This window comes from Diadema setosum, chromosome 8 (genome assembly GCF_964275005.1).
Source record: "Diadema setosum chromosome 8, eeDiaSeto1, whole genome shotgun sequence".
Classification (NCBI taxonomy): domain Eukaryota; kingdom Metazoa; phylum Echinodermata; class Echinoidea; order Diadematoida; family Diadematidae; genus Diadema; species Diadema setosum.
In genome coordinates, this window is record NC_092692.1 from 33,756,122 (window position 1) to 33,780,008 (window position 23,887).

Consider the following 23,887-nt stretch of genomic DNA (forward strand, 5'->3'; position numbering starts at 1 on the left):
AAAAAAAAAATCACAGGCTCATCTGTGGCCATACTGCTTCAATAGGTTCATCAAACTATTTGTAAAAATAGATATATCTAAACTAGCCCTGGGCCATTGGGCAAGTGGCCTCTTAAAAGCCCTACTTGACCAAAGAGTGCACACTTAAATGGATTTAATCTAATTTATGAGTGCAAGATGGCAGGACACTGGTCTTCGCTGAACGCTGGTTACTCCCACACCTACCATGACCTATCAGCATGATCTATCATATGTACCTCTGACCCTTCATACCTACAGATGACCTCTGACCCTGTGCACATATGACCTATGACCTATGACCTTTTACATGCACCCACCTCTGCTTTTGTCTTGTTCTCTGACAGGTATGTTTTTTGGACTTGTAAGATGTTCTTCCACTCTTGTTCCAGCTTGCCCTCCAGGGGGTGCAGTAGCTCTTTCCTCAGGGCGTGGACCTGGGGTTGAGATGCACAATGACAGTACACAAAATGTTGAGAATCATTGTCACAGTGGTTAAAGGACAAGTTCACCTTCCTATGGTATACATAAGGATTGAGAGAATGTAGCAATATTAGCAGAACACATCAGTGAAAGTTTGAGGAAAATTGGACAATCCGTTCAAAAGTTACGAATATTTTAAGTATCTGCGCAGTCACTGCTGGAAGAGAAGACTACTACAGTGTAAGATGTCACATGCGTACAACTATATAAGGAAAATAAAAAGACAATTTCACAAAACTTTACTTTTTTGAATAAAGTGCACAGTTCTTTGACTTGCAACTGACGTATGTTAAGGGTAATATCATTCCCCCTGCCTTCTGAGAGAGAGAAGTCGAGCGTTCTTTTGTTATGCAAGAAAAATGGAAATATGTTGAATTTTCTTTATTCTTTCTTTATATCGTTGTACTCATGTGACATCACAAGCTATAGCAGTCTTTTCATCCAGCCGTGACTGAGCAGAAACTTCAAAAAATTCATATTTTTTTAACGGGTTGTCCGATTTTGCTCAAACTCTCACTGATGTGTTCTACTAATTTTGCTGCATTCACTCAACCCACATGTCTATGAAGGTGAACTTGTCCTTTAAGTTGAGAATCAGAAGTATATTCACACACCACAAGCTATGTACACACATAGTATTTACATCCAATGGCTTCTCAATAATGCAATGTATTAAATACAGTGTTTCTACTAAAATTTGAAACCGGTACTTGATTCTTTCTGGATACTGCCTGGTATGAATTTTAAGGTTTCAATGAAATCATTGGAAGGCCCTCTTGGAACATCTGCAATATGATATGCTATCAAGACTCTGAAATTGATCATTCTATTTTCATAGCAAAATGCTGCTAGAGGTATATGCTAAAGAAGCAAACACATTTCATGCAATTTCTGCGTCTTTCATAGAGTCTACAAATTGCTTTACACTTGAACCAGTCCATACAAAATACTCTTTAGTTTAATACGGCCCCATATCTTAGACGATCCTCCTAGTCCTGGCTACAATGGGGGAATACATAAACATACTGTATGGTACTTGCCAAACCCTCACAATTTTTAATCTACTGATTGGAAACATAACATTTCTAATGGCAATCTTATCATAGAGCATGTGCGCCCCATCCAAAAATCATGATTTTGAACACTCAAAGGCCCTCGAGCCAACTTTATGATGACTGCAGAATGCCTTATCGGCACATAAAGATTCAAGAATTTTTATTCTCTCCCCGCTTAATGCTTCAAATCAAGGGAGAACTGCATAGCAGCAGAGAGAAAAGTGGTTATCGAGATCAGTTTCCTGGTTTCACTTTATGACAAATATGTTCGTCAGTTGTGCAGGTACTATGTAGCTTTATATGCAGAAAAATGTGAGCTACAGCGGTATGTGTAGTTGGCAAAATTCATGTGGAAAACCACAAACATCATATTAACAAAGCCACGGCAGCAAAATGAAAGCCACCTGTCTACGGAAAAGATCCAAAATGTGCTTTCCTGTGGTTTGAATAGGAAGCATGCAATAAACACAGCTTTTCCGAGCTATCTGTGTTTTCTACATAATGTATTTACCAGACAGTGATAAAACAAAACCTTCCATAATTAAACTCATTGGTTACTAAAACCATGGAGGTCTTGTACCTCCATGCTAAAACTGGGCTTACGGCACACTATGTGTAATTCCTTTTATAGAAATTCACTTTCTCTGAGAAAACAAGAAGATGTATCCGGCATGATAGTGTAACCATACATTAATATGGAAAATCAAAATATAGGGTCAAAACAATGATTGGTCCAAAAGTTTATGGCAAATTACCAATTATTTAGGATTAACAGCAAAATAAGTAGCAAGTTTGTGTAACAAATATTTCTGCTTCTTCACCCAGCACGCTATTAAAGGTATTGTTTACCATTGGGAGCAGTGTAATAAAGAAAATTATTTGAGATATCACATTTGATCCATAATACAAAGTAATGTGTAGATCAGTTGTATCTCAAAACATCCTACCATATTTATATAAAAATTTCACAATAAAGCCTAAAATATAAGGAGATATCATTATTTTTCTCAGTAAACCACAACTCTATAGATGGTTTATTCTAGAAATAATTTTATCATAACTACTATTCACATTTTGTATATTTAACAATGCTAAACATTGATTACACTGATTACAATTTTTTCTATACCTAACTCACATTTTAAAGCTATTTTGAAGCACTAAAGCTGGGTTTTGTTTCATCTGCAAATGGTAAATAATGCCTTAAAAATGGGGCAAGCGTCACAAGTTCTCTATTGGACGTGGATACCAGGAGAATGGACCTCAAAGGAGATCTATTTTTCCCTGAAGTCAGTGGAATAAACCAATAATGTGGTGGAAATATGAAGAAAAACTCAGACAAATATCAAGGTTTTGACAACTATACAATATCAGTCTGGTATTGTTTAATGACATTAAACTGTAACTTCTACTGCACGAGCTGAAATTTTCGCGTACAGATATTTTTGCGAATTGCTACTTGGAGGACATTTACGCGTGTTGCTAATTTCGCAGTTGCGAGGGTCTAACTGAACTTACTTGAACTCTCACGAAAAAACTGATTCCACAGTGTGTACGAATGTGTTCCACATTCGAAGTACTGTACTTATCAATGCTAGCTACATTATGGCCATATGGCCTCAGCTCATGATAGCTGTGTGCTAGACCTACGTACGTAGCTAGCTACGAGTACTAGTAGTGTACTGTACGGCACTGTAATTTTGGCGCGATCCTGCAGCACATGGCATGGCTTGATTTTCATTTCCCTGCGTTGTTTTCACGCATTGTAATTTTTCCCGGTTCAAAGGCGATTCGCGAAATTCGCGAAAATAAAACCACCACGAAAATTTCAGCTCGTACAGTATTTTCAACACAAGCTTGAAACATAACAAGCATATATATACATCTAAATATATATAAAATATATATATTTTTAAGTATAGAATAAATTTAGAATTATCTAGCATAAAACAATGCCAATGTCACACTTTGTCATGCCATTTATATGCTAATCATAAATCATCTAAAACTATTGTACTGGTACAGGGTGACTTCGGGAGAGGATTTCAAATAGTGTGTTCCAAAGTCAAGGAAAAAAAAAAAACCCACACACAATACAATGGTAAGTTTGTTTTCTTGAAGAAAATATCATGTCATGCTATGTCACAGTTACTGTACATGAATATCAGTCCACTAGAACATGATGTTAGAAGTGTTATAGTTTACCAAGTTTTTTTTTTTTTTTTAACATGAATAGCAGCCCAATAGAACATGATGTTAGCACATAAAGTGTTACAGTCTAATGCAACTTTATTTTCTTCAAACAGGTCATCTGTGCCTATCAAACATCTTCATTGGCTTGCTATTTGGAGTTCACCAGGTTTGTGAGAAATGGCTCCCTCTCTGTGGCCTACTGTAAAGCGAGGAATGTTCACGAGCATTTTAATTTTGCAAATTTCGCAAGCGCCAAGATTCGCGAAATTAAAATGCACACAAAAGTTCTTGTCTACACTATATGCATTGAATGCCAGTGGCAGTACGCGAAAATTTCATGCCGCAAAAACGGCTCCAATTTGCAAAAAATTCATGCCGCGAATATATCATATGTTTTACAGTATTCTCTCTTTAAGCCAGAAGTACACAGAACATCTTCAGCAATAGCACCCAGGATCAGCTATACTATACAACAAAAGAAGGATTCATGCTGATACCATATAACAAGAATGTTTTGAAAGCAAGCAGTGTCTGTGAGGTAACGAAGAACAATGAGGACAGTCTTATGGCACTGTCTAAAGACATGCAATGTAAGGATAACTCTCACTTACCGTTATTTCTCTCTCAGTTTCAATCTGTCTGAAAGTTTCAGCTATTTGCAGTAACGACTGGCCTGCACAAAATGAATCAGAATTACAAGATTATAAGAACAAAGGAAAGATATTGAACAATTACGCATAACTGATATCAACAAGATTTATGAATCCATATAATGTATGAATCATAAATCAACAGCTTTGACACAAAACTTACATCTTTCTGGCCTTAAAGGGGAATTTACCTGCCTGTATATGAATAACTGACGTGAATGCAGGAATATTTGGAGTAACACATCAATGAAGCTTTAAAGGTACTAGCCCACATTTGCAAACCCACGAAAATCAAAACTGCATAAAACTGGTCCAATATGACTTCAAGTACAAGTTATAACAGCAATATACATTGTACCTCACCTGTCGCTCTTTGTCTATACCATTCGATAAAAGAGAGAAAATCATCGTTTTAAAATCAATTTTCAAACCGGGTCAACCCGACCCAAAATCGAATTACGAGCGCGGGCTATAGCTACGTACATTGTACATGTAACACGTACGTGGACCGGAGCTAGCGAGCATTATACGCATGCATACGGATTACGGTGCATTTTCATTTATTTTTATGAAAGTAATGGACTAATTGGAACGAAATTTTGCACAGGTGTTACTGCAATCATACCCAAACTCCATGCTAACTATGAGACCAATTGCTGCAGGTTTACAAATGTGGGCTAATACCTTTAATAAGGAAAATCACATAATCCAAAAAAGTTTAACAACTATGAATCTCTACAGTTTCAGTTAATATCAGTCCATGTGCCATTATCACTGGATAAGAAGGCTATATTGTACTGCATTGAGACTGTTGACCCATTTGAGGACTAGCTGATTTTGCCATCCAACACAATCATGTTTTCAAAAAGACACCTGCCCGAGTATACTCAGGACTAGTCTTTAACAGGTTAAAGGCATGGTATAGTTTTGGTTGGGATGCGGGGCTTCATGTTTCCACCTTTTTTTCTTTTTTTTGTGAGATAATAAGAAACCTCTCATGAAATATGAAAGAGCACAGGTCAAAAGAGGAATTCAAGGTTTGTGTGATGAAAATTGGTTTTTAAATGGCCGAGATATCAAAAACAAAGGAGTCCTAATAAAAGGTGGGACCCACCTTTTATTACGATTGCTTTGTTTTACTTTGTTTTTGGATAACTCAGCCGATTCAAAACTGATTTTATCACATAGACTCTGAATTCCTCTTAGAATTGTATGCTCTGTAGCATTTCATACAGTGTTTTTTTTTTTTTTTAGTATCTTGCAAAAAGTTAAAAGCTCAATCCTCATCTCAACCAATACTATATCATCCCTTTAAGAAAAATAAAAATAAAAAATCACTGACTCAGGGAAGAGAAGACCCCTGGATGCAAACCACAAATGTCAACTCTTTTCATGTCCACTGACTTGCCACTATGAGTCAGTTTGTTACCACATACATCATAGCCAGTGCTGGTTAAAATACACCGGAGTTTTATCATCCTATACAGGTGAACAGGGCACACAGTCATGTAATCTGCACTCTCGCATGTTTACAAATCAGAATGTCATGTTATCTCTATATATGACACCAGCATAAAGTCAGCCCATTGTCTATCCATATGTTTGAACACTTCATATCGAGAGCTCCCCACTCTTCAAACTATAGTGAAGTCCAAATTTCACAAATATCATTTTCTTTCAGGACATCAAAAGGGAACTTGACCTACATGTAGGTCCTTTAGAAGGCATGTTGAACAATTATTGTTTGCCTGAACGTTCAAATGTATACCTGTCAAGGGGGTGTGTACTTTTCCAAAGAAAAAAAAAAGACAAATTTCCAGATTGGTATTTCTCTTTTATAAGTATCATTGGACTGCTCTGATATGAAAACTGTCACACCTAGAAGTAAATTTCTTCTTCTTTTCTTAAGGAAATAACCTGCGAAGAGAGAACTGTGCTAAAACCAGACATTGTTAATAAACACTTAAAACAGACTAAGGCCTTAAAGCCACTGTTTACCATCGGGTGCAGTGATTAAAAAAATGTTCAAGTTATCACATTTGATGCATATTATATTTCAGTTTATCACATAACTGCCTACCATATAAAAATTTTGCAATACAGGCACAAATATGAGATATCACTAATTTTCTCAATAATCCATAACTGTAGACGGTTTATTCCAGAAACGATTGTAACAAAACTACTGTTCACATTTTGTACATGTAACAATATTTAAGATTGATTGTACTGATTAACATTTCGTACATTGGTTGTTTTACCCCTAACTCACATTTTAGAACTATTTTGAAGCAACTAAAGCTTTTTTTTCTGCAATACTTAGTAGTGGACTCAAGTGCAGCAAGTTTTAGGCAAACCCAAACTTTGAAAGTTTATAGCTTTAATGGGATGCTACTTTGAACCAAGTATCCTTCCATGCTCATGGTATGTAAAGGAGAGACTCTAGCTATGACAGAATTTGACACTGATAGTGTATTGCCTAGCTAATTTTGAAGAAAATTTGTCGAAGATTAGTTAACTGTTGTCAGTCACTATTTCATCTTCCATTTCAGCAGTTGCTTTTTTTTTCTTCTTCTTTTTTACAGAAAGAAAGCAAGTTCTATAGTGATTTGAATGATAGGAAATGATACATCATCATCAACAGTACTCTACTTTGGACTGGTGGGGAAGTTGTTTCCTGGACTGTAACTCTAAAGTTAGACACTGTATAGAGAGTGGTCATTGGTAGGAACTAGAAGGGTTTAAACAAGAGTGTCAACTTTTCTGCTCTTGCTAGCTGTTACCAAGTTGAAGAAGGGGAAAAGTCACTTATAATATCAAGCCTCTAGGGAATCTAGAATAAAAGATGATAAAGGCAAGATAATTCAGTATTTGCATATTGCTTGATTTAAGCTAATGTTTAAAAAAGTTTGAGCATCTTTTTCTTCCTGACACCCAAAAATGTCTCCTTCGAACAGATTCGCTTTCATTTTTATTACACTACTCTGCAGTATTCACTCAGCGAGCCATACTGCACAGCACCGCAATTGATCCATGTCTTCGAAGACATGGCATATTAAATTCTACTGTACAACTTGTTATCTTTGTTCTCTAATTTGATATTATAAAAATGAAACCAAAGTACATGCATTTTTAGTTTTAGTTACACTTCCCTTTACAGGTTGTCTGGCATTTTGAGGGAAATACATCCAGACAGATGTACAGCTGTACACATGAACAAACATGTAACTAACACACATATGGACACTGACACACACACACATGCACACACTTACTCAAACACAAACAAATTGTTGATTTACTGTCCTTCAGTGGATCTAGTGTCCACTGTGTGTGTGTGTGTTATGATTAGTTTGAATAATTAAAGTAGACCTAAAGGTCAACCACTGCTAGAAAAGAATCATGGACCTCATTAATGGATGTTTAACTCAATGTACTGTACCATGCCGTCACTTTCCCAAACAATCCTCTCGACCCTAAAACATGACCTCATTTTGCATCATCTTTGTAATATACATTATTCCTCAAGATCAATGATATTCTCCTATAGGCCTAAATGTGAATCCATTCCATACGCATGTGAATATGATACCCAGGACCCACAACACCTTTGAAAACTTGGATTAATTTCAAATGCACTTTGATATCCATATTCAGAGGCTAGCTGGGAACTCAGGTTAGGGGTTGTTTGCCACTGCATACATAATAAACTGTGGTTGTATTCCTTGGCATTGGAGGCATTTTACAAGCATAAAATGCACCAGTACAAACACAAGACTTTAAAGATCCTGTTTACCATTGGGAGCAGTGATTTTAAAAATGTCCAAGATATCACTTTTGATGGATATGTGTAGGTCAGTTGTATCACAAAAACACCCTGCCATATAAAATTTTTGCACTAAAGCCTAAAATATATTGGAGATATCACTATTTTTCTCATAAAATCATCACTGTAGACAGTTTAGTCTGGAAACATTTTTATTATAACTATTGTTCACATTTTGTATATTTAAAATTCTAAACATTAATCATACTCATGATTCAAATTTTTACACTGCTTGTTTCTATCCTTAACTCACATTTTGTATATTTAACAATTCTAAAAATTAATCATACTCATGATTCAAATTTTTACATTGCTTGTTTCTATCCTTAACTCACATTTTGAACTATTTTGAAGCACTAAAGCTGGGTTTTTGTTTCATCTGCAAATGGTAAATTGCCTTTAAATGTCCTCTTATCATAACGACTGGGACCTGGGGGATTCTTGTTTGTTATTCTCATCAGTGCTCTGTAAAATGATACACATTCCTTTTGTCGGTATCAAAAGTGAGAATGCTGAATGCAAGGAAAAAATGGATGCAAGTTTATAGCACTGATAAAATACCTTTTGCACATGGCCTACACTCAGCAAGCATTTCAGCACATCAAAATTGCACATTGAATTCTGATCAAATTGCAGGAAATCAAGTGTTCGCCTGCTTCCTGCTTAATAGGAAGCAGGCTAGCAGGAATATGTGTATAGTGGAGAAGGCAGGAGGAGGGATGCAGCCTGATAAGATGAAATAGACCTGGAAGGATTCATTACTCAACACTCAAACCAAATCTCCCTTGGAAAGAGAACAGAACCATACACTTGCAGTCTAGAATGTACCTGCCAACCCATCAAGCTGCACGAAAGCTGAAGATCATCAACATGCACATGTACACAAGCTTGTATGAAATATCACATCATCCCATGATGTAATTGATCCATTATATCAGGAACATATTTCCTGGTATAATGGATCAATGTGATATTTTATGCGGCATATCAATATACTGTGTGTCCTTCAAAGTATATTGCCTGTAATATATAACTTGCAATAATTGCGGCAGACAAATACACTCCAATCCAGACATCAGCTTATAAAATGCATGAGGGCCATGGCGCCACTCTGGTCTAACCCTGCTTCATGTACTTCTCATCTTGTCTGGCACATTTTGTTTGAACCATTCCATTTCACATTGTGAACTTCAATAGCAAAGTTTAGAAACATAACTTTTTATTCATAAAAAGTCCCTGTCCTTTTAATACTCAAGTTTATTGGTCCAGCTAAACCCCAAAATCTGATCTCTACAATTTGATGAAATGCATGAGATCAGGGTCTGAAGAGCTTTTACACTCGCAGGGCATTCAGACGCAAAAAAATTTATACTAGAACGGTATAGCTACAAGATGTATACCAAAACGGTATAGCTATACGATGAATTTATATGTCTGAACGCTGAACGAAACGACGTATAACGAAACGACATATAGTGAAACGACGGTCAGAGCATCGTTTCGAACTAGAACTCGATAACGAATCAGCATTCCATCATGTGCATTGTGCGTCTGAACGTATTGGCGACCATCGAACAGTATAACTGGGCGGGGCTTAATGGGAGCGAGCACGAAAGGTGACCTTGTACCTGTCACTCATACCATAACAACATGCGCAGTGAGAAACTGCACATCTATGCGACATTTTTCCGGAATAGTCAAAATTAGCGTCTGAACGGTCTATCGGCTATACGATGATTCTTTATACGTCGTTTCTTTATCGAGTTTTGGTATAAACTGGCTTGCGTCTGAATAGGGGGATATTTTATTGACTGTTCTTGTGAGAGGTGAAGCCTTAAAGGGTATGATCACATATCCTCATACAGACAACCATTAAATGGGCCATTAGGCTTCTAACAAGTGGAAGGCAATTATGTGGCAAAATAGATCCCAAGGTTAAAGCAACATGAACATCCTTTGAGCAAAGTATTCTTCTCAAGAGGATTAAGGTAATGTCATTTCCTACATCATTAGAAAGATATTTAAAGCCACACTGACAGTACAGTAGTTTCAGTAGTGATACAACCACTGGTAAAGTTCTCAACAAACTCTCTCCACATCAGTCCTTGCACAGCTGAACGTTCCATACCCCATACCTGCCAACATTTCAAGATGAAATATCTTACTCGTGGATTGCAAAAATCTTATTTTATATGCAAACTGAAGTTAAAAATCTTACTTTCGGTCAAATCTTCAGAAAATACACATGAAAGGTATATCTAAATATTTTTTTAAAATCTGATTTCTCTGACAGAAAATCTGATTTTGCTATTTTTAACGTAAAAAAAAATCTTACTGAATCTGATAAAATCTTACTAGTTGGCAAGTATGATACCCATGTATTTTGGACATTGTCAAATATTCTATAACCGTATATGCTACAGTTTCTGGCAGAGTATATTCAAGCATTCCAGCACAGAGATAGGCATGTGGGACTAGCATTTACAACAAACATTCATGTCTGTGCTGTAAGAACTAAAGATACAGATGTAGCTTACTTGTACATCATTTTTCACATTAAACGATGTTGGCTGCACTTTATCGCATTCACTATTAAAGGGACTGTACAGTACTGGTTGAGGTGGGGATTCATGTTTTGAACATTCCTAAGTGAGATAATGAAAAGCCTCTTATGAAATATGAAAGAGCATGTAATTTTACGAAGGATTCAACGTTTATTTGATGAAAATTGGTTTTCAAATGGCTGAGATATCCAAAAAAAGTGCTAATAATAAAAGGTGACATGCCACAACTTTATTAAGACCTCTTTGTTTCACCTTGTTTTTGGATATCTCAGCCATTTCATAACCGATTTTCATCGAATAAACTTTTGATACCCCTTAGAACTGCATGCTCTTTGACATCTCATAGAGTGGTTTCTGAATATCTCGCAAAACGTTAAAAGCTAAATCCTCACCTCGACCAGAACTGTACACACCCTTTAACCTTAAAGCCTTGCTGTGCAGCATCCGCCCCCCCCCCCCCATTTCCAAACCATATCAGACACTTGTGATGAAATGTTATGCCGAGTGAATTTTTAAGACGGCTGTGAAATTATATTAAGCTTATGATCATAGTCAAATACAACCTCAGACAGACATATTGCAAAGGGTTTTCTTCTTTTCTTTTTTTCTTTGCTGATACATTGAGCATATATATTGTATTTCAGCTGGTAGTAATCAATGGCAAATCATTGTGGATATGCAATGGATAAAGCAACACATGGCTATAGTATATTTTTCCCCTGATTTTTATTGGTTTTCTCTCGAAGGGCACCTGCACATCAAGTGATCATAAAAGAATGTAAGGATGCAAAATCAGTTGTGTGTATAGACTGTACAATAAAAACTGTAAATTAATGACAAAATGAATGACTATTAAGGAAATGAATGAAATTTAAAGAATCAATATGGAAAATATATCAACAAACGATTATATTATTTTCATTTAAAAATATCAATTTCTTATCAAAAAATAAGAAAATTTGCCTTTATCATAATTTTCTCTGCTTTGAGTTACTTTGTCTTTTCAACCCAATTGAACATAGAGTGGAACAGCTTTGCATTTCAGGTCTCTGTTTATTTTGCTTTCCGAGCCCTAAAACTGTTTCCAGCATGTGGGCTATCAAACAGCACCCCTATAGTGTTTGCAGGCCTACACCTCTGCTTGGGCAAGACGTGCCAGCACTCTGCAACACAGATCAGTGCCGACGCACGGAAGTACACATGCACGTAGATGTGCAGAAGGCGCATTCACACTTGAATTATCGCGGCATGTAATCTGTTGGTACCATTGTCATTGGTGAAATACCACCGTAATAGATGCAATGGTATTTCACTTGCTATTGCTCTTACTCACAAAATACCACAGTATTTAATTTCACGGTATAAATTCAAGTGTGAATGCACCTACTGTGTGCTTCTGTACAGCATCCAGACATTTTATAAAATGGAAGTATGCAGTGAGTACAGGAAAATCGGTTCGTGTGCCGAGCTGCCCACTTTGCTTTCAACCTGTTTATCCCACCGTCTCATTAGTGGGACAGGAGAGGTTGCTAACAAAACAGGAAACGATATTTTTCCTCCTTCTTCGGGGCTGAGGAAACCTGACCAGTTCTCACCAAACCATGTGACTCACACTGTAACAAGGAGAACACAATTTTGCTACAGAAACCTGTGCCTGCACAAAGTCAGGCTAATGCTAGTCTTTTCCCAGACAAAAAAAAAAAAAAAAAAAAAACCTTAGTTAATTCAACTTACAAGGAGCATGACAATCAGACCAGTCGAGTCAGACCGAAAGTAACCATAAAAGCTCTCAAGATTCTTTATACCAAAATCAAGGGGAAACCAAGGACATGTTGATGGGTAACTGCATAGCTCTACACAGAAGGTCATTAAAACATTGTGAACAGTCTAAGCTTTCAATCATGCAGTGTTTGGCCCATTCTACTCTTATCTTGTTTGTTTATTTGTTTTTTTATCATGCATCTCCTATTTCTATTTGGCATGATACTATAGGCTGGTATGCAGCATCACTTTAACAACAGCTAATCTGAACTTCAAGAGCACACAATATCTTGGTTTAACCCATTGAGGACGGACTGAATTTGCTACTTCTAAACACACATTTCCCATAGACACCTGCCTGGGTATACTCTAGACTTGTCCTCAACGGGTTAATGATGGCAAGCCAAGAATCTCATTGCATTTACCACAACAGCACCACTGTAATGTTCACGCTACTCGAGTTAGCAACATTTCCATTATTTTGCATTTCCAATGTAGATGTATACAAACTTCATGCCACAAAATGAAGAACTTTTGATCATTCATGCTCTAGGATGAGCCTCTACTACTAGGTTACTTTTAGTTAACACCCTTAGTGAGCCCTTTTGAGTCAAGGTTACAAAGTGCATCTGCTTAAACTTGACAAGGGGTGAAACATGCACAACAGTTAGCAGCTGGTTTCCTGCCGGGGCACCCAAAGTCTCAAAGCGCTCCTCTCCAATTTGAACAAATTTTTATACAAAGCATAAACATATCAAAATCAGTTAAATATATCTATTAATGTATAGTTGAGATTCGAAGGTCTATTGACAGAGTATCGTCCTGTTCTTTCTGATGACCAATGCAAAATCACTGACTTATTGCCAATGATGACTCCACTAATAAACTCAAATCTTGACGCCGCTACGTTTGGACTCCAGACTACACCGTTCATCGGGACAAGTTTGCCAACGTTACTCATTATTACCCAAGGTCCCCGCGGGCACGGCGAGAGAGCGACAGCACCCGAACAATGAAAACTGGATCAAATTCTGTTTGGAGAGAAAACTTTGGCTGAAAGCATCAGTACGTATGTACGTACCTCTTCCCCCCTCACCGTGTTGTGCTCCTACAATAGTTTGTAAGGGGGCAGGCCACAATGCCACAGGCAGGGAAAAGTGCTAGCGAGTGACAATGCACACTTCCTTTCTTTATGAGACGTCTAGAGGCGACATCGTCTAATAGGTTCACTCCATTTGATTCAAGGTTGTTCAGAAAGAAGACGACAAGGAATGATCTCTGTCATGTCTTTTGTGAGAGAAACTCAACTAAAAAAGATCATGAATGCTGTTTTCCTTTTAATATCTGGTGCACATGAGGAAAGAAAATGGGCAGAACTTTATCAGATATGCCGAAACCCTAATGGCACTCTTCTCATTTACGAAAAATTACCTTTATACATGAGCTAAAGGAGCCATCACTTTTTCATTATAACATGTGATATGCAATGTCCTTTCCTATTGTTGACTTAGGTAATAGAACAAGTTACATTCTTGTTGTCATCCCCTATCACTAGAAGATGGGCACAGGTCAGTCACCTTGGTCATGGGTATGGGGGGGGGGGGGTTGGGCACAAATAGAAACTACAGAAGAGAAATATCAACCTTTCCCTCTCTATTACAGCCACAATTGTACTCTTGCTCTTCTTAGTACAATTTTGCCTTGACAACCACAGTGATATGTATATCACATCAATAAAATGGAAGAAGTTTTTGATAGAAATGGTATCTCAAATCGAAATTAAGGATTGATATATTTTAATATACTTTCATGAAATAGTGATATATCAAGTGGAACAAAAAAAGCATAGATATATTTTCTAATGGCATTAGGCCCTAGATGGTGTCATCACAATTCTTGTGAGATGCCTTGTTTACACCAAGATCCACATCATGTTTTAAAGGTAGGGAATCCCATTTGCATGCCTTAAATGAAGAGTTGTATAAACACAGTGGTATGTTGAAGAGAGTATCATTTTAGAAACTCCCATAAAGTATTGAAAGTGGAAGGTAACATTTAGTACATTTTTATTGACCGTTAGATTTTGAATTGAATTCTTTTCAGGGCTCACTATAAATTCCAGTACATTACTAGGCTACCTTTGCAGACCCATGCACTGCATGTGTGTCCATCATGTATATTTTGTGAATAAAGTTCATCAAAACTTACAAACATTTCTATACATTCTTGCCACACACTCTATATGTTATTACATCAGCTCTTATACTTTTAGATTTGTGTTTATCGATAAAAATACAGAAGACTGCAACAAAAACCCTTACAAAGTTGTAAGTGTGGCTGGCACACAGAACTACTGAGTAGTTGAGTTTTGTGCATTATTCAAATTGTGGATAACTGTTGACTTCCAAATTTCTAAGCAGTGGCCTAAACAAGTCCCCTGAGGTTCATATTTAATGTTTTGCTGCATTTTGGGAGTTTTGTAAAAGGTATCCCTACCTTTAAGGGGAAAAAATATGTCTGACTGCTGAAAACTCTTCCAATCATTTTGTCTGATTTTACTTTCTAATATCAAGGCCAACTTTGATAGATGGTCCAATTGTATGAATCTGCATCTTTAGTCTCTATTCTGATTCTGTTTGTTTTTTCCCCATGATCTATAACTATCAAGGACATATACAACATAAAATCTTACTGTCTGAAGTTTCGGGAAGATCGAACTATCAAACCATTAACTCTCTCACAAAACTAGCTTTCAATCACCGAGCACACGTGGGTGGTATGTGGATGATCCCAACTTGAAAAGCCATCAAATGAGGCCACTGGTGGTGGTAAAGACATGGCCAGGTCTCCAGACTCAAAGCCATCACTACGGAAGCTTCAACATGTGGGGTGTGACTGGTAGGCAAGTTTTGAGAAGTTGCCCTCATGTCAATCTTATCTCGGTTCTGATAGTCGAGTTTCAAGAAATCACTTTCTCAGTGTACGTTCTAAGTATCATACAAGTCTTTTCCTCTTCTGTAACATTAATAATGTGTTCTACCCTAAAGAAGAAAGTAAAGACTGCGGATATAGTAAAACCTGTCTCTAGCAGCTACATGTAGCCATCTGAGACCTGAGGTACTGTTGATGAAAAAAGTGGCAGCACTGTAACAAGCAGGTGGCTGCTGTAGATAAGATCCTTAACGTTGCTTTGTTTTTATGGGGGGGGGGGATTTTTTTAATGGCAGGTGGATGCTATTACAGGTTTGACTGTATTTGGAGGAGAAAGGTACATGCACGATTGTGCACGCCAAGTTTAGGGAAGAACTCCACGAAGGCAGAGGGATTAGGGTGGAGCTTTTAGAAGTTACGTTCAGACGGCAGGCCCTAACCTTGAGGTTAGGAAACCTCGAGGTTTAGCTCTTGCCCCCTAACTACGACGTGTGTCCACACGACGAATCTTAACCTCAAGGTTACGAAACCTTGAAACAGGTGGCTGCTGTAGATAAGATCCTTAACGTTGCTTTGTTTTTATGGGGGGGGGGATTTTTTTAATGGCAGGTGGATGCTATTACAGGTTTGACTGTATTTGGAGGAGAAAGGTACATGCACGATTGTGCACGCCAAGTTTAGGGAAGAACTCCACGAAGGCAGAGGGATTAGGGTGGAGCTTTTAGAAGTTACGTTCAGACGGCAGGCCCTAACCTTGAGGTTAGGAAACCTCGAGGTTTAGCTCTTGCCCCCTAACTACGACGTGTGTCCACACGACGAATCTTAACCTCAAGGTTACGAAACCTCGAGGTTGAGCTTCTGCCCCCCCCCCCCCCCCCCCCCCCCCCCCGTAACTACGAGTGGATCCCCACTCGATGTTAAAACCACAAAACCGGAAGTTTCAGCCCACACTGCTAACAAGGCGTCTATTATTTTATTCTTTAGTCCAACCCTGTCGGACTTGCTTACAGGTACTCTTTTTCTCTGTCATGGTATGCAGAGATAGCACTGCACTGATGACTTTATGCCTTTATGAAGATATTCGTCGAAAACATTTTTTAGCGTCGGAGAAGAATATAGAATACAGTAGTGAGTTCGACGTGTTCAGTTTCAGAGATCAAGCGCATGGGAAGAAAAGATGATGTTGTTGTGTCGTGCGTCATAGGTTTTTCACGTGTAGCGTATTTGTGGTGTACGTTTGGGAGGTTGACCCGGAAGCAGAGGGAAATTGTGGGGGCTGGAGATTACGGCGAGGTCACTCTTAACTTCGAGTTCGTTGTTTTTTGGTGTCCACACGGTGCTTAACTACGAGTGGGGACCCCCCGCGGCTCGTGGTTAGATCGCTAACCATAAGATTTCTCATGGCTCGAAACATCGAGCAAACCTCGAGGTTTGCTAACTACGAGTGCGTCTTCACGGTCCCTAACTACAAGCTCTAACCTCGAAGTTTCCTAACTTCGAGGTTAAGGGCTCCCGTCTGAACGTAACTATTGTAAATATCAATCAATTTAGAGAGTGTTTTGAAGTGTGTCAGTGAAGGTTTGGATGTTCCAGGAACAAGTTTTAAACCAGTCTTTGAAGAGCCCGTGATAATTGGGTATTACACATAATATGACGCTTTAATAGGATGGCTAATATTCATGTCGCAAGACAGAGTGACTACATCAAGAGTGCATAACGGGAGAGGAGGTGTTACTATTCAAAAGGACTGAAAGTTTCACAGGCAAAATTGAAACTGGCAAAAACAAAATACTCTAGCACAAGGTTTAAAGCCTTGTAAATAGCTAAAATAGCATATGGCACCTACAAAGTCAGTTCATATCTCAGACATCACCTATATATTGTACAACAATGAGATGCTTGAAAAGAATCTGGTCACCATCAACTGCAACAGGCCCATAACTAGGAGGTTTCAGGGGATTCTAACAAACTTCCCAGCTCTCCTACGGACATCCCCCTCTCGCACCGCCCTCCAACATCCTCCATTAGCTTGCATGTTCCCCCAAATACTGAACATACTTTTGCAACCATGAACTCGACAAAGGTCTCTTGCACACCTTCATATTCATTACCAGGAAGTGATCAACTGGAAAAAGGTGGTTGACATCTTCAGCAACACAAATCCAAGGATGATGCTGAACTGGGTATAATATAATAGGTTGGAACGATTCACTATTGGCACAAGAAGATCAGAGATTTTCTTTACAATGGCAGCAATGCATGACAGGTATAAACAACAACAAGATAACAACAACAACAACAACAACAACACAACAGCAACTTTGATTTTACATACTGTACATTTGAAAATATAATCCCTCCCAGAAAGTGGATGCGGTCAGGGAGGGGCATTTTTTTTTTCATTTTATAGAGTCCACTTTTTCTGATTTTGAATTTCCCCACAACAAATATCCTAGTTGCAAGCCTGCTGCAATCAAATGCTGCTGGACTCCACACCAGTTACAGCCGATTAAATTGGGGACACTGTGTGAATAATCAACGCCACTGCCTAGCGACGCTCCCACGAATCCTGGATCCTGAATACGCAGGACTCGAACCAAAAGTAATAAAATACTTGAGTGAGAGAGAGATCAATGTGAGGTAGAATTGATCACGTCTTCATATCTTTGTTTTGTGTAGCCGGCTATTTGTCTCTTATCTCTAGATGTCACTAGCCGTTATTTGCTTAGCTCCTGTCGATTCGTCACATGGATTGTAATAGGCGGCCATATCATAGAAGGAAGTGTCAACCATTATAAAACGCTGACAGGTCAAATCTGATTTGGTTGTTGGATCCAACAGCAATATCAAATATTGGGCAGCACGACGAGTTCATGCCCTGCATTGAAGTCGCTGGAGGAGATTAATGAGGATTTATGGATGTTGTAAACGGATGTGTAACTGAAACTAATCCTTTCCCACTGCGAGAACATTTTGATAATATGTGAGCTTGGCACGATAATGCAACCTGTTTTTAAAGCACTCATAAATAATGATTACATACACTGTAAGTATAGCATACAGAAATACACACTGACAAACATGCACAGATATTTCGTATTATTCATCGACATTTTTTGACACAACAAAACATTAGGTTTTCCTAAATCTGCATGTCTGTAACGTAGAAGTAACAAGAAGCGTCAGTGTGTTTGGGTCACCTATTGCATGGAAAGGGATCAATCGCTTCCACCTATCAGATCAAAATCTCCATACTGCCTGTGAGTCGACACTGGTATCATCGGTTTCAATTTGGTCTAGGGACTAAACAAGCATGGATTAGACGTACCTTTCACTTGCGTGTACCAGTATGTATTCATCAGTGGATGTCTGTGCAAACTAAAATTTGCATATTAATCCATGGGCTGAATGAACACGACCTCCGTGAATTGGACTTCATTAGCTATGAATACTAATGAAATTTCCACTATACCTGCAGTAGGCTAATTGCTCATCTAAAACTGGGTCGAGTTTGGATGTTTACTGAATGTTAAAGAAAAAACTGTTGATGTTTTAAAAGCTTACGTGCCTATGCATATAAAAGTTATTTAAGAACAATGTTAGAAGAAGGACGAGTTGACAAGCTGTGAAATCTCTGTAGTCCTCACCTAGTTGTCTGGAATCCTTCGTCTCACTGGCCAGCTCACCGACAGCAACATGGCATTAAGTAGTCCTTTGCTGCCTGAGAAACACCTGCAGCAGAACAATAGAACAAGAGAGAGAAAAAAAGAACAATTAGAGACAAACAGAAAGACAGAAAGACAGACAGACAATGAGAAAGTGAGACAGAGAAAAGAAAGAGGATAGTTCAGTACAAACATTTCACTGTGTAATTATGATGGACTGAATACCACACAAATTTATGTGCTATTTTTATCTGAATTAAAAAAAACAAAACAAAAAAGTCTTGAAAGAAGGCTAAGACATCAGCATGAGAAGACATCAACTCTGACATCAAGTGAGAAGCCTGCTCACTGTACGAGCCGGGCTGACCAGATTTTGTCATTATCATGCACTAGGACTTATCTGCCCTTTAGAACTGTATGACAGCAGACCGCTCCCCACGCACAGTATATAATTGTAAAGTATTTCACTGATTTATTTTCTGAGAAATTGATCTTGCATCGATATTATGCAGATGAAGACACGTGCCTCTTAAACACAACAACAACAACAATGAAGAATGGAAATTGTGCTTTTACTAGTCATGCAACGACTTCAAGCGCTCCACTAAATCATTATGTTAAATAGTTTTATAGAGTTTTTTATATATAATATAGAGAGAGAGAAAAAAAAAAAGCACCCACCACAAAGTCTTGAAAGAAGGCCAAGACTTCAGCATGGGAAGAATGGAAATTGTGCCTTTACTACTAAACACAAGGCATGCAATGACTTCAAGCGCTCCCCTGAAATAACGTTCATTATAGGTCAGACGCAGCGACTGTTGGTATGAAATAAAGTGGATTGCGGTGCACCATATTTGAGTATGATACGAGGAGCGAGCAGAATTCATTGTGTGAATACAGAGAGCCACAGAGAAAGAGCAAAGGATAAAAATGACTTTCTCATGTAGCAAAGGCATCTGTAAAGAGCATTGCTACCGTAGATATGAGGCTGGCAGGAAATTTGGCTTGATACTATTACAATAGATTGATGTACAGGGTAAACCTCAGAATGGGAAAAAAAAGTGTTGCCAGCTGGGTTACTTTTCAAAGTCTACATTCTTAAAAATTAATTGCAAAATAACCAGCAAACAAAGATGGTGCGTATCAACACTGAGGTTTAGGTTGTCAAAATTATTGCAGGTCATTTCATCAGATGGGGGATTGGGGGGGGGTGATCTTCCTACAAGAATAGCTTTTTCCCTATAAACTTGTTCTGTTTCAGTAAAGAGTGTCTATGATCATCGAAGCTTTAGGCTTAAAGTGATGCTTCATATGCCCACTTAAGCATCCAAAGGACCAAGAAAGCTGGTTTCAGGTGGTAAAGGGTTAAATCTAACATGACACATGGTACCATACATTATACATGGTATACGATATCTCCAGAGAATTCAAAATATTCAACTGTTGTGCATTCCTCTCACACTAATTCAATCCAGGGATAAGGAAACGACTTCTTACAGCATCTGACCTGACATTCCAAACCCACACAGCATAAAGCTTCTACACCATCCACCACCTACGCATGCATTCTCTTGCGGAAAAAAAAAACCCTAGATATGTACAGTAAAAGTCAATAATCACAATTGCAAGACATTTAATATACTGGTATCTTTTCGAAGAAAGTCTGGATTTCATAATTTTTCATGGAAAAATTTCACTCTAATTCTTTTTCATTCATCTCAGGGATTCTCCAAGATCCACAATTACCTACATGTATCCCCATCATTGAATTTTAGAAAAAAAAGAACACTATGAACATTTTTGTTTTCTTTGTGTGCCCCTGTACATGTAAATGACAACTTTAGATGTACAAGCTGTAGGCCTACAGTTTGTTTTTCATAATTTAATCATTTTGTTCTATTCAGATAATTTCTTCCATGCAAATCATATCAATCATACGCTGCGTTTATCATCTTTCCCCTGTTTAAACAGCTTCCAAAATTATATAGTTGCATTTATCAACTCTTCGCGAACATGCTAACTGGCCTGTCACTGCACAGCTGCATTGCGCAATTCGACCCGAGGAGAAGAGGTCATAGAAGGCGTGCACGGTTCGTAACTGCAGTACAAAGCCGTTTCAAAACAGCTTTGCGTTTATCTCGCTTCAAAAGGCTTCTAGAAACAGGCTTCTGGAAACCTGTTTAGGAAACCTGTTTCGGAAAGCACAAATTTGCGGCTTTCGAAAAGGCTTTCCGAAAAGGCTTTCAAACAGCTTTGCGTTTATCATCTCGTAAAAATTCCCTGAAAGCCGTTTGGGAAACCTGTTTCTGCAGAGAAAAAGAGTTGATAAATGCACCCTTAATCAGTCTAGGAAGTATTTTCATCAAAATTGTTTGTTTGTTTTTTTTTTTAATACACATTGTGTGTTGTGTGTGTGCATGTCAATTAATGTTTCATACAAAGGAGAGTAGGAGAATGGGTACGATGCAAAAGAAGTGACAATGTGTATGCCGAGGGACGTTGCCCCCCTGTGGGGGCGCATCAGAGTTCCCTTTCCCCCTCCCCCTTTCATTTCCTCACGTTGTGAGCCATTGCTTCCTCTCATGGCTGGGCTAAAGCTGCTGTGGTCTAGTGAGTAATCTCTACACAGCTCCTCTCTCTCTCGACCCTTCTTGTGCGGTTTCCGAACCCGCTGATTCATGCTTCATCTCAAAAAAAAAAAAAAAGAAAAAAAAAAAGAAAAAAAAAAAAAAAAGAAGACCTGCGCCCACTACCATGAGAACGGTACATCATCCAAATCAAACTGACAGTGTCTTCGCGTGCAGTAAAATGGCTAACCATTCCAGTGATCAACAACCCATGGAGATTACTGATGCATCTAAAAGTAAAACAAAAATTACATCTCTTTAAATAATACAACACTGTATGCATTGTAAAAGTTGTTTGTTTTGTTCCCTATTTCCATTTCTTAACTTCTTTTAACCTGTTGAAGACAAGTTCCGAGTATACTCTGGTAGGTGTCTACGGGAAATGCGTGGTGTAGCAAAATTAGCCCGTCCTGAACAGGTTAAAGTGCTTTGAGTACTTTTGTGGATATATAGCACTACATAAATAACCTCTATTATTATCATTATCGAATTATTACTATAATCATTATTATCATTAGAGTATAATATTCTTTCATAATGGTAGTGCACTGACCATTGTAGATACATATATTGAAAATCATATCAATTCAAAATTCCATTTACAAGTTTATGTCAAAATGCCAATAAAAAGCTACATTGTAATGCCACAATGCTAAATGACTCAACTCTCAGATCACTGATGTGCAGTATAAAAAGGCTTTGGCGCTTACGACATATGTACCTGCAAGAAACAAAAGGCAAAAAAAACAAACAAAAAACAACAACAACAACAACCCAACCCAGCCCAAAACAACATCAGGCTTACAATGTATCCTTTATGTGTGAACACATGATATCATAATGCTTGGCACCCGCAATGTACGTGTAGAAATGAACAAAGAAGACTGACATCTTTAATACGATCCAACAGCGACCAAGGGCTATTATGAATGTAAACTGGTGTGCCACATAGGCCTTACGCTGCATGAACTGTAGGCCCAATTGACCGACATTTCGCATGATTTAAATGCATAATGCTATATGGTGGGGAAAAAATCAATATTTTCCCCCAAATGTCAATGCTACTCAAAAAAATCTTCAATGGTGAATATGTAATATGTATTTCAAAAGAGAGAGTTTTTGATCAAGGGCTAAAAAAAAAAAAAAAAAGAATACTCTATAGTATGAATGGTAAGATTCTGTCTTACATGTAAAATCACATTATAACAGCTGGCAATCTGTATCCTGCAATGGATACATGTTTCGATATTCTTTTGAGTCAATATTTGTCCATGAATTGTATGAACATTATTCACTGATGTTTGCTTTACACTGAACATTTCTAACATTGTTTATTCAATGTACTGAACTTTGCTCCAGGAAGGAAATGTCAGTAACATAATTTTAATCACTTAAGCCCTATTCATACTGAATGACTGGGCAGATTCTAACAATGAATACAATATTTCTTTCAGATATAATAAAGAGATAGAGCACAAAACCACGAATGTGTCCTGACAGGTTGCTGATGGCAATGTATGACATATTGACTCCTGGTAGGTTATCATCTATTGTCATTAGAAGATACTAGAGTCTGCTGTATCTGTACTGTGGGTATCTGCATGCCAAGCTATCATGACTTAAACCTGCATTGATCATTTCTGTCAGAACTTTAGAAGGAAAAGGGCTATTCATGCCACTGACTGTGCTCTGCTTCAAGATCAGTTCGAGTCCCAAGTGATGTGCACCAAGTACAATGTAAGTAAGACCCATTTTCCCATTCACATGAGTTTCACAAACAAAATACAGGCCAAGCTGGGCACCATTGTGTGTGAAACACTCTGAGCCCGTCCACAAAAGCTGGGCAGGGTAAGAAGGCATCCGAGACATTGGGGCTATCTCTTTCCCATCTGCCGGCCATTTTTCACGTTCGTAATTGCAATATCAGACGGCATTGTTGCCATTTTAATGCAGAGAGCCAACGCGCATCATTCATAGAGCACCCCTCTGCCCCTCACAAAGCAGAGATTTACACATTGATGCTGGTGTACCTGGTACAGCAGTGAATGTCACACAGATGTTCGTTAGTACCTCCAATCAATGTTCTTGATGATACACATTACAATCACAATATC

General features: G+C 38.1%; 1 protein-coding gene across 1 annotated transcript in view; it reads right to left on the bottom strand.

The window, feature by feature from the left end:
• The window catches only part of LOC140231516 (BAR/IMD domain-containing adapter protein 2-like), a 110,183-nt gene that overhangs the window by 57,346 nt on the left and 28,950 nt on the right, over positions 1–23,887 (bottom strand). The window contains 4 exon segments of the mRNA XM_072311651.1: positions 339–455; positions 4,361–4,422; positions 19,129–19,184; positions 19,186–19,213. Of these exon segments, the coding sequence (XP_072167752.1) occupies positions 339–455; positions 4,361–4,422; positions 19,129–19,184; positions 19,186–19,213 (263 nt within the window).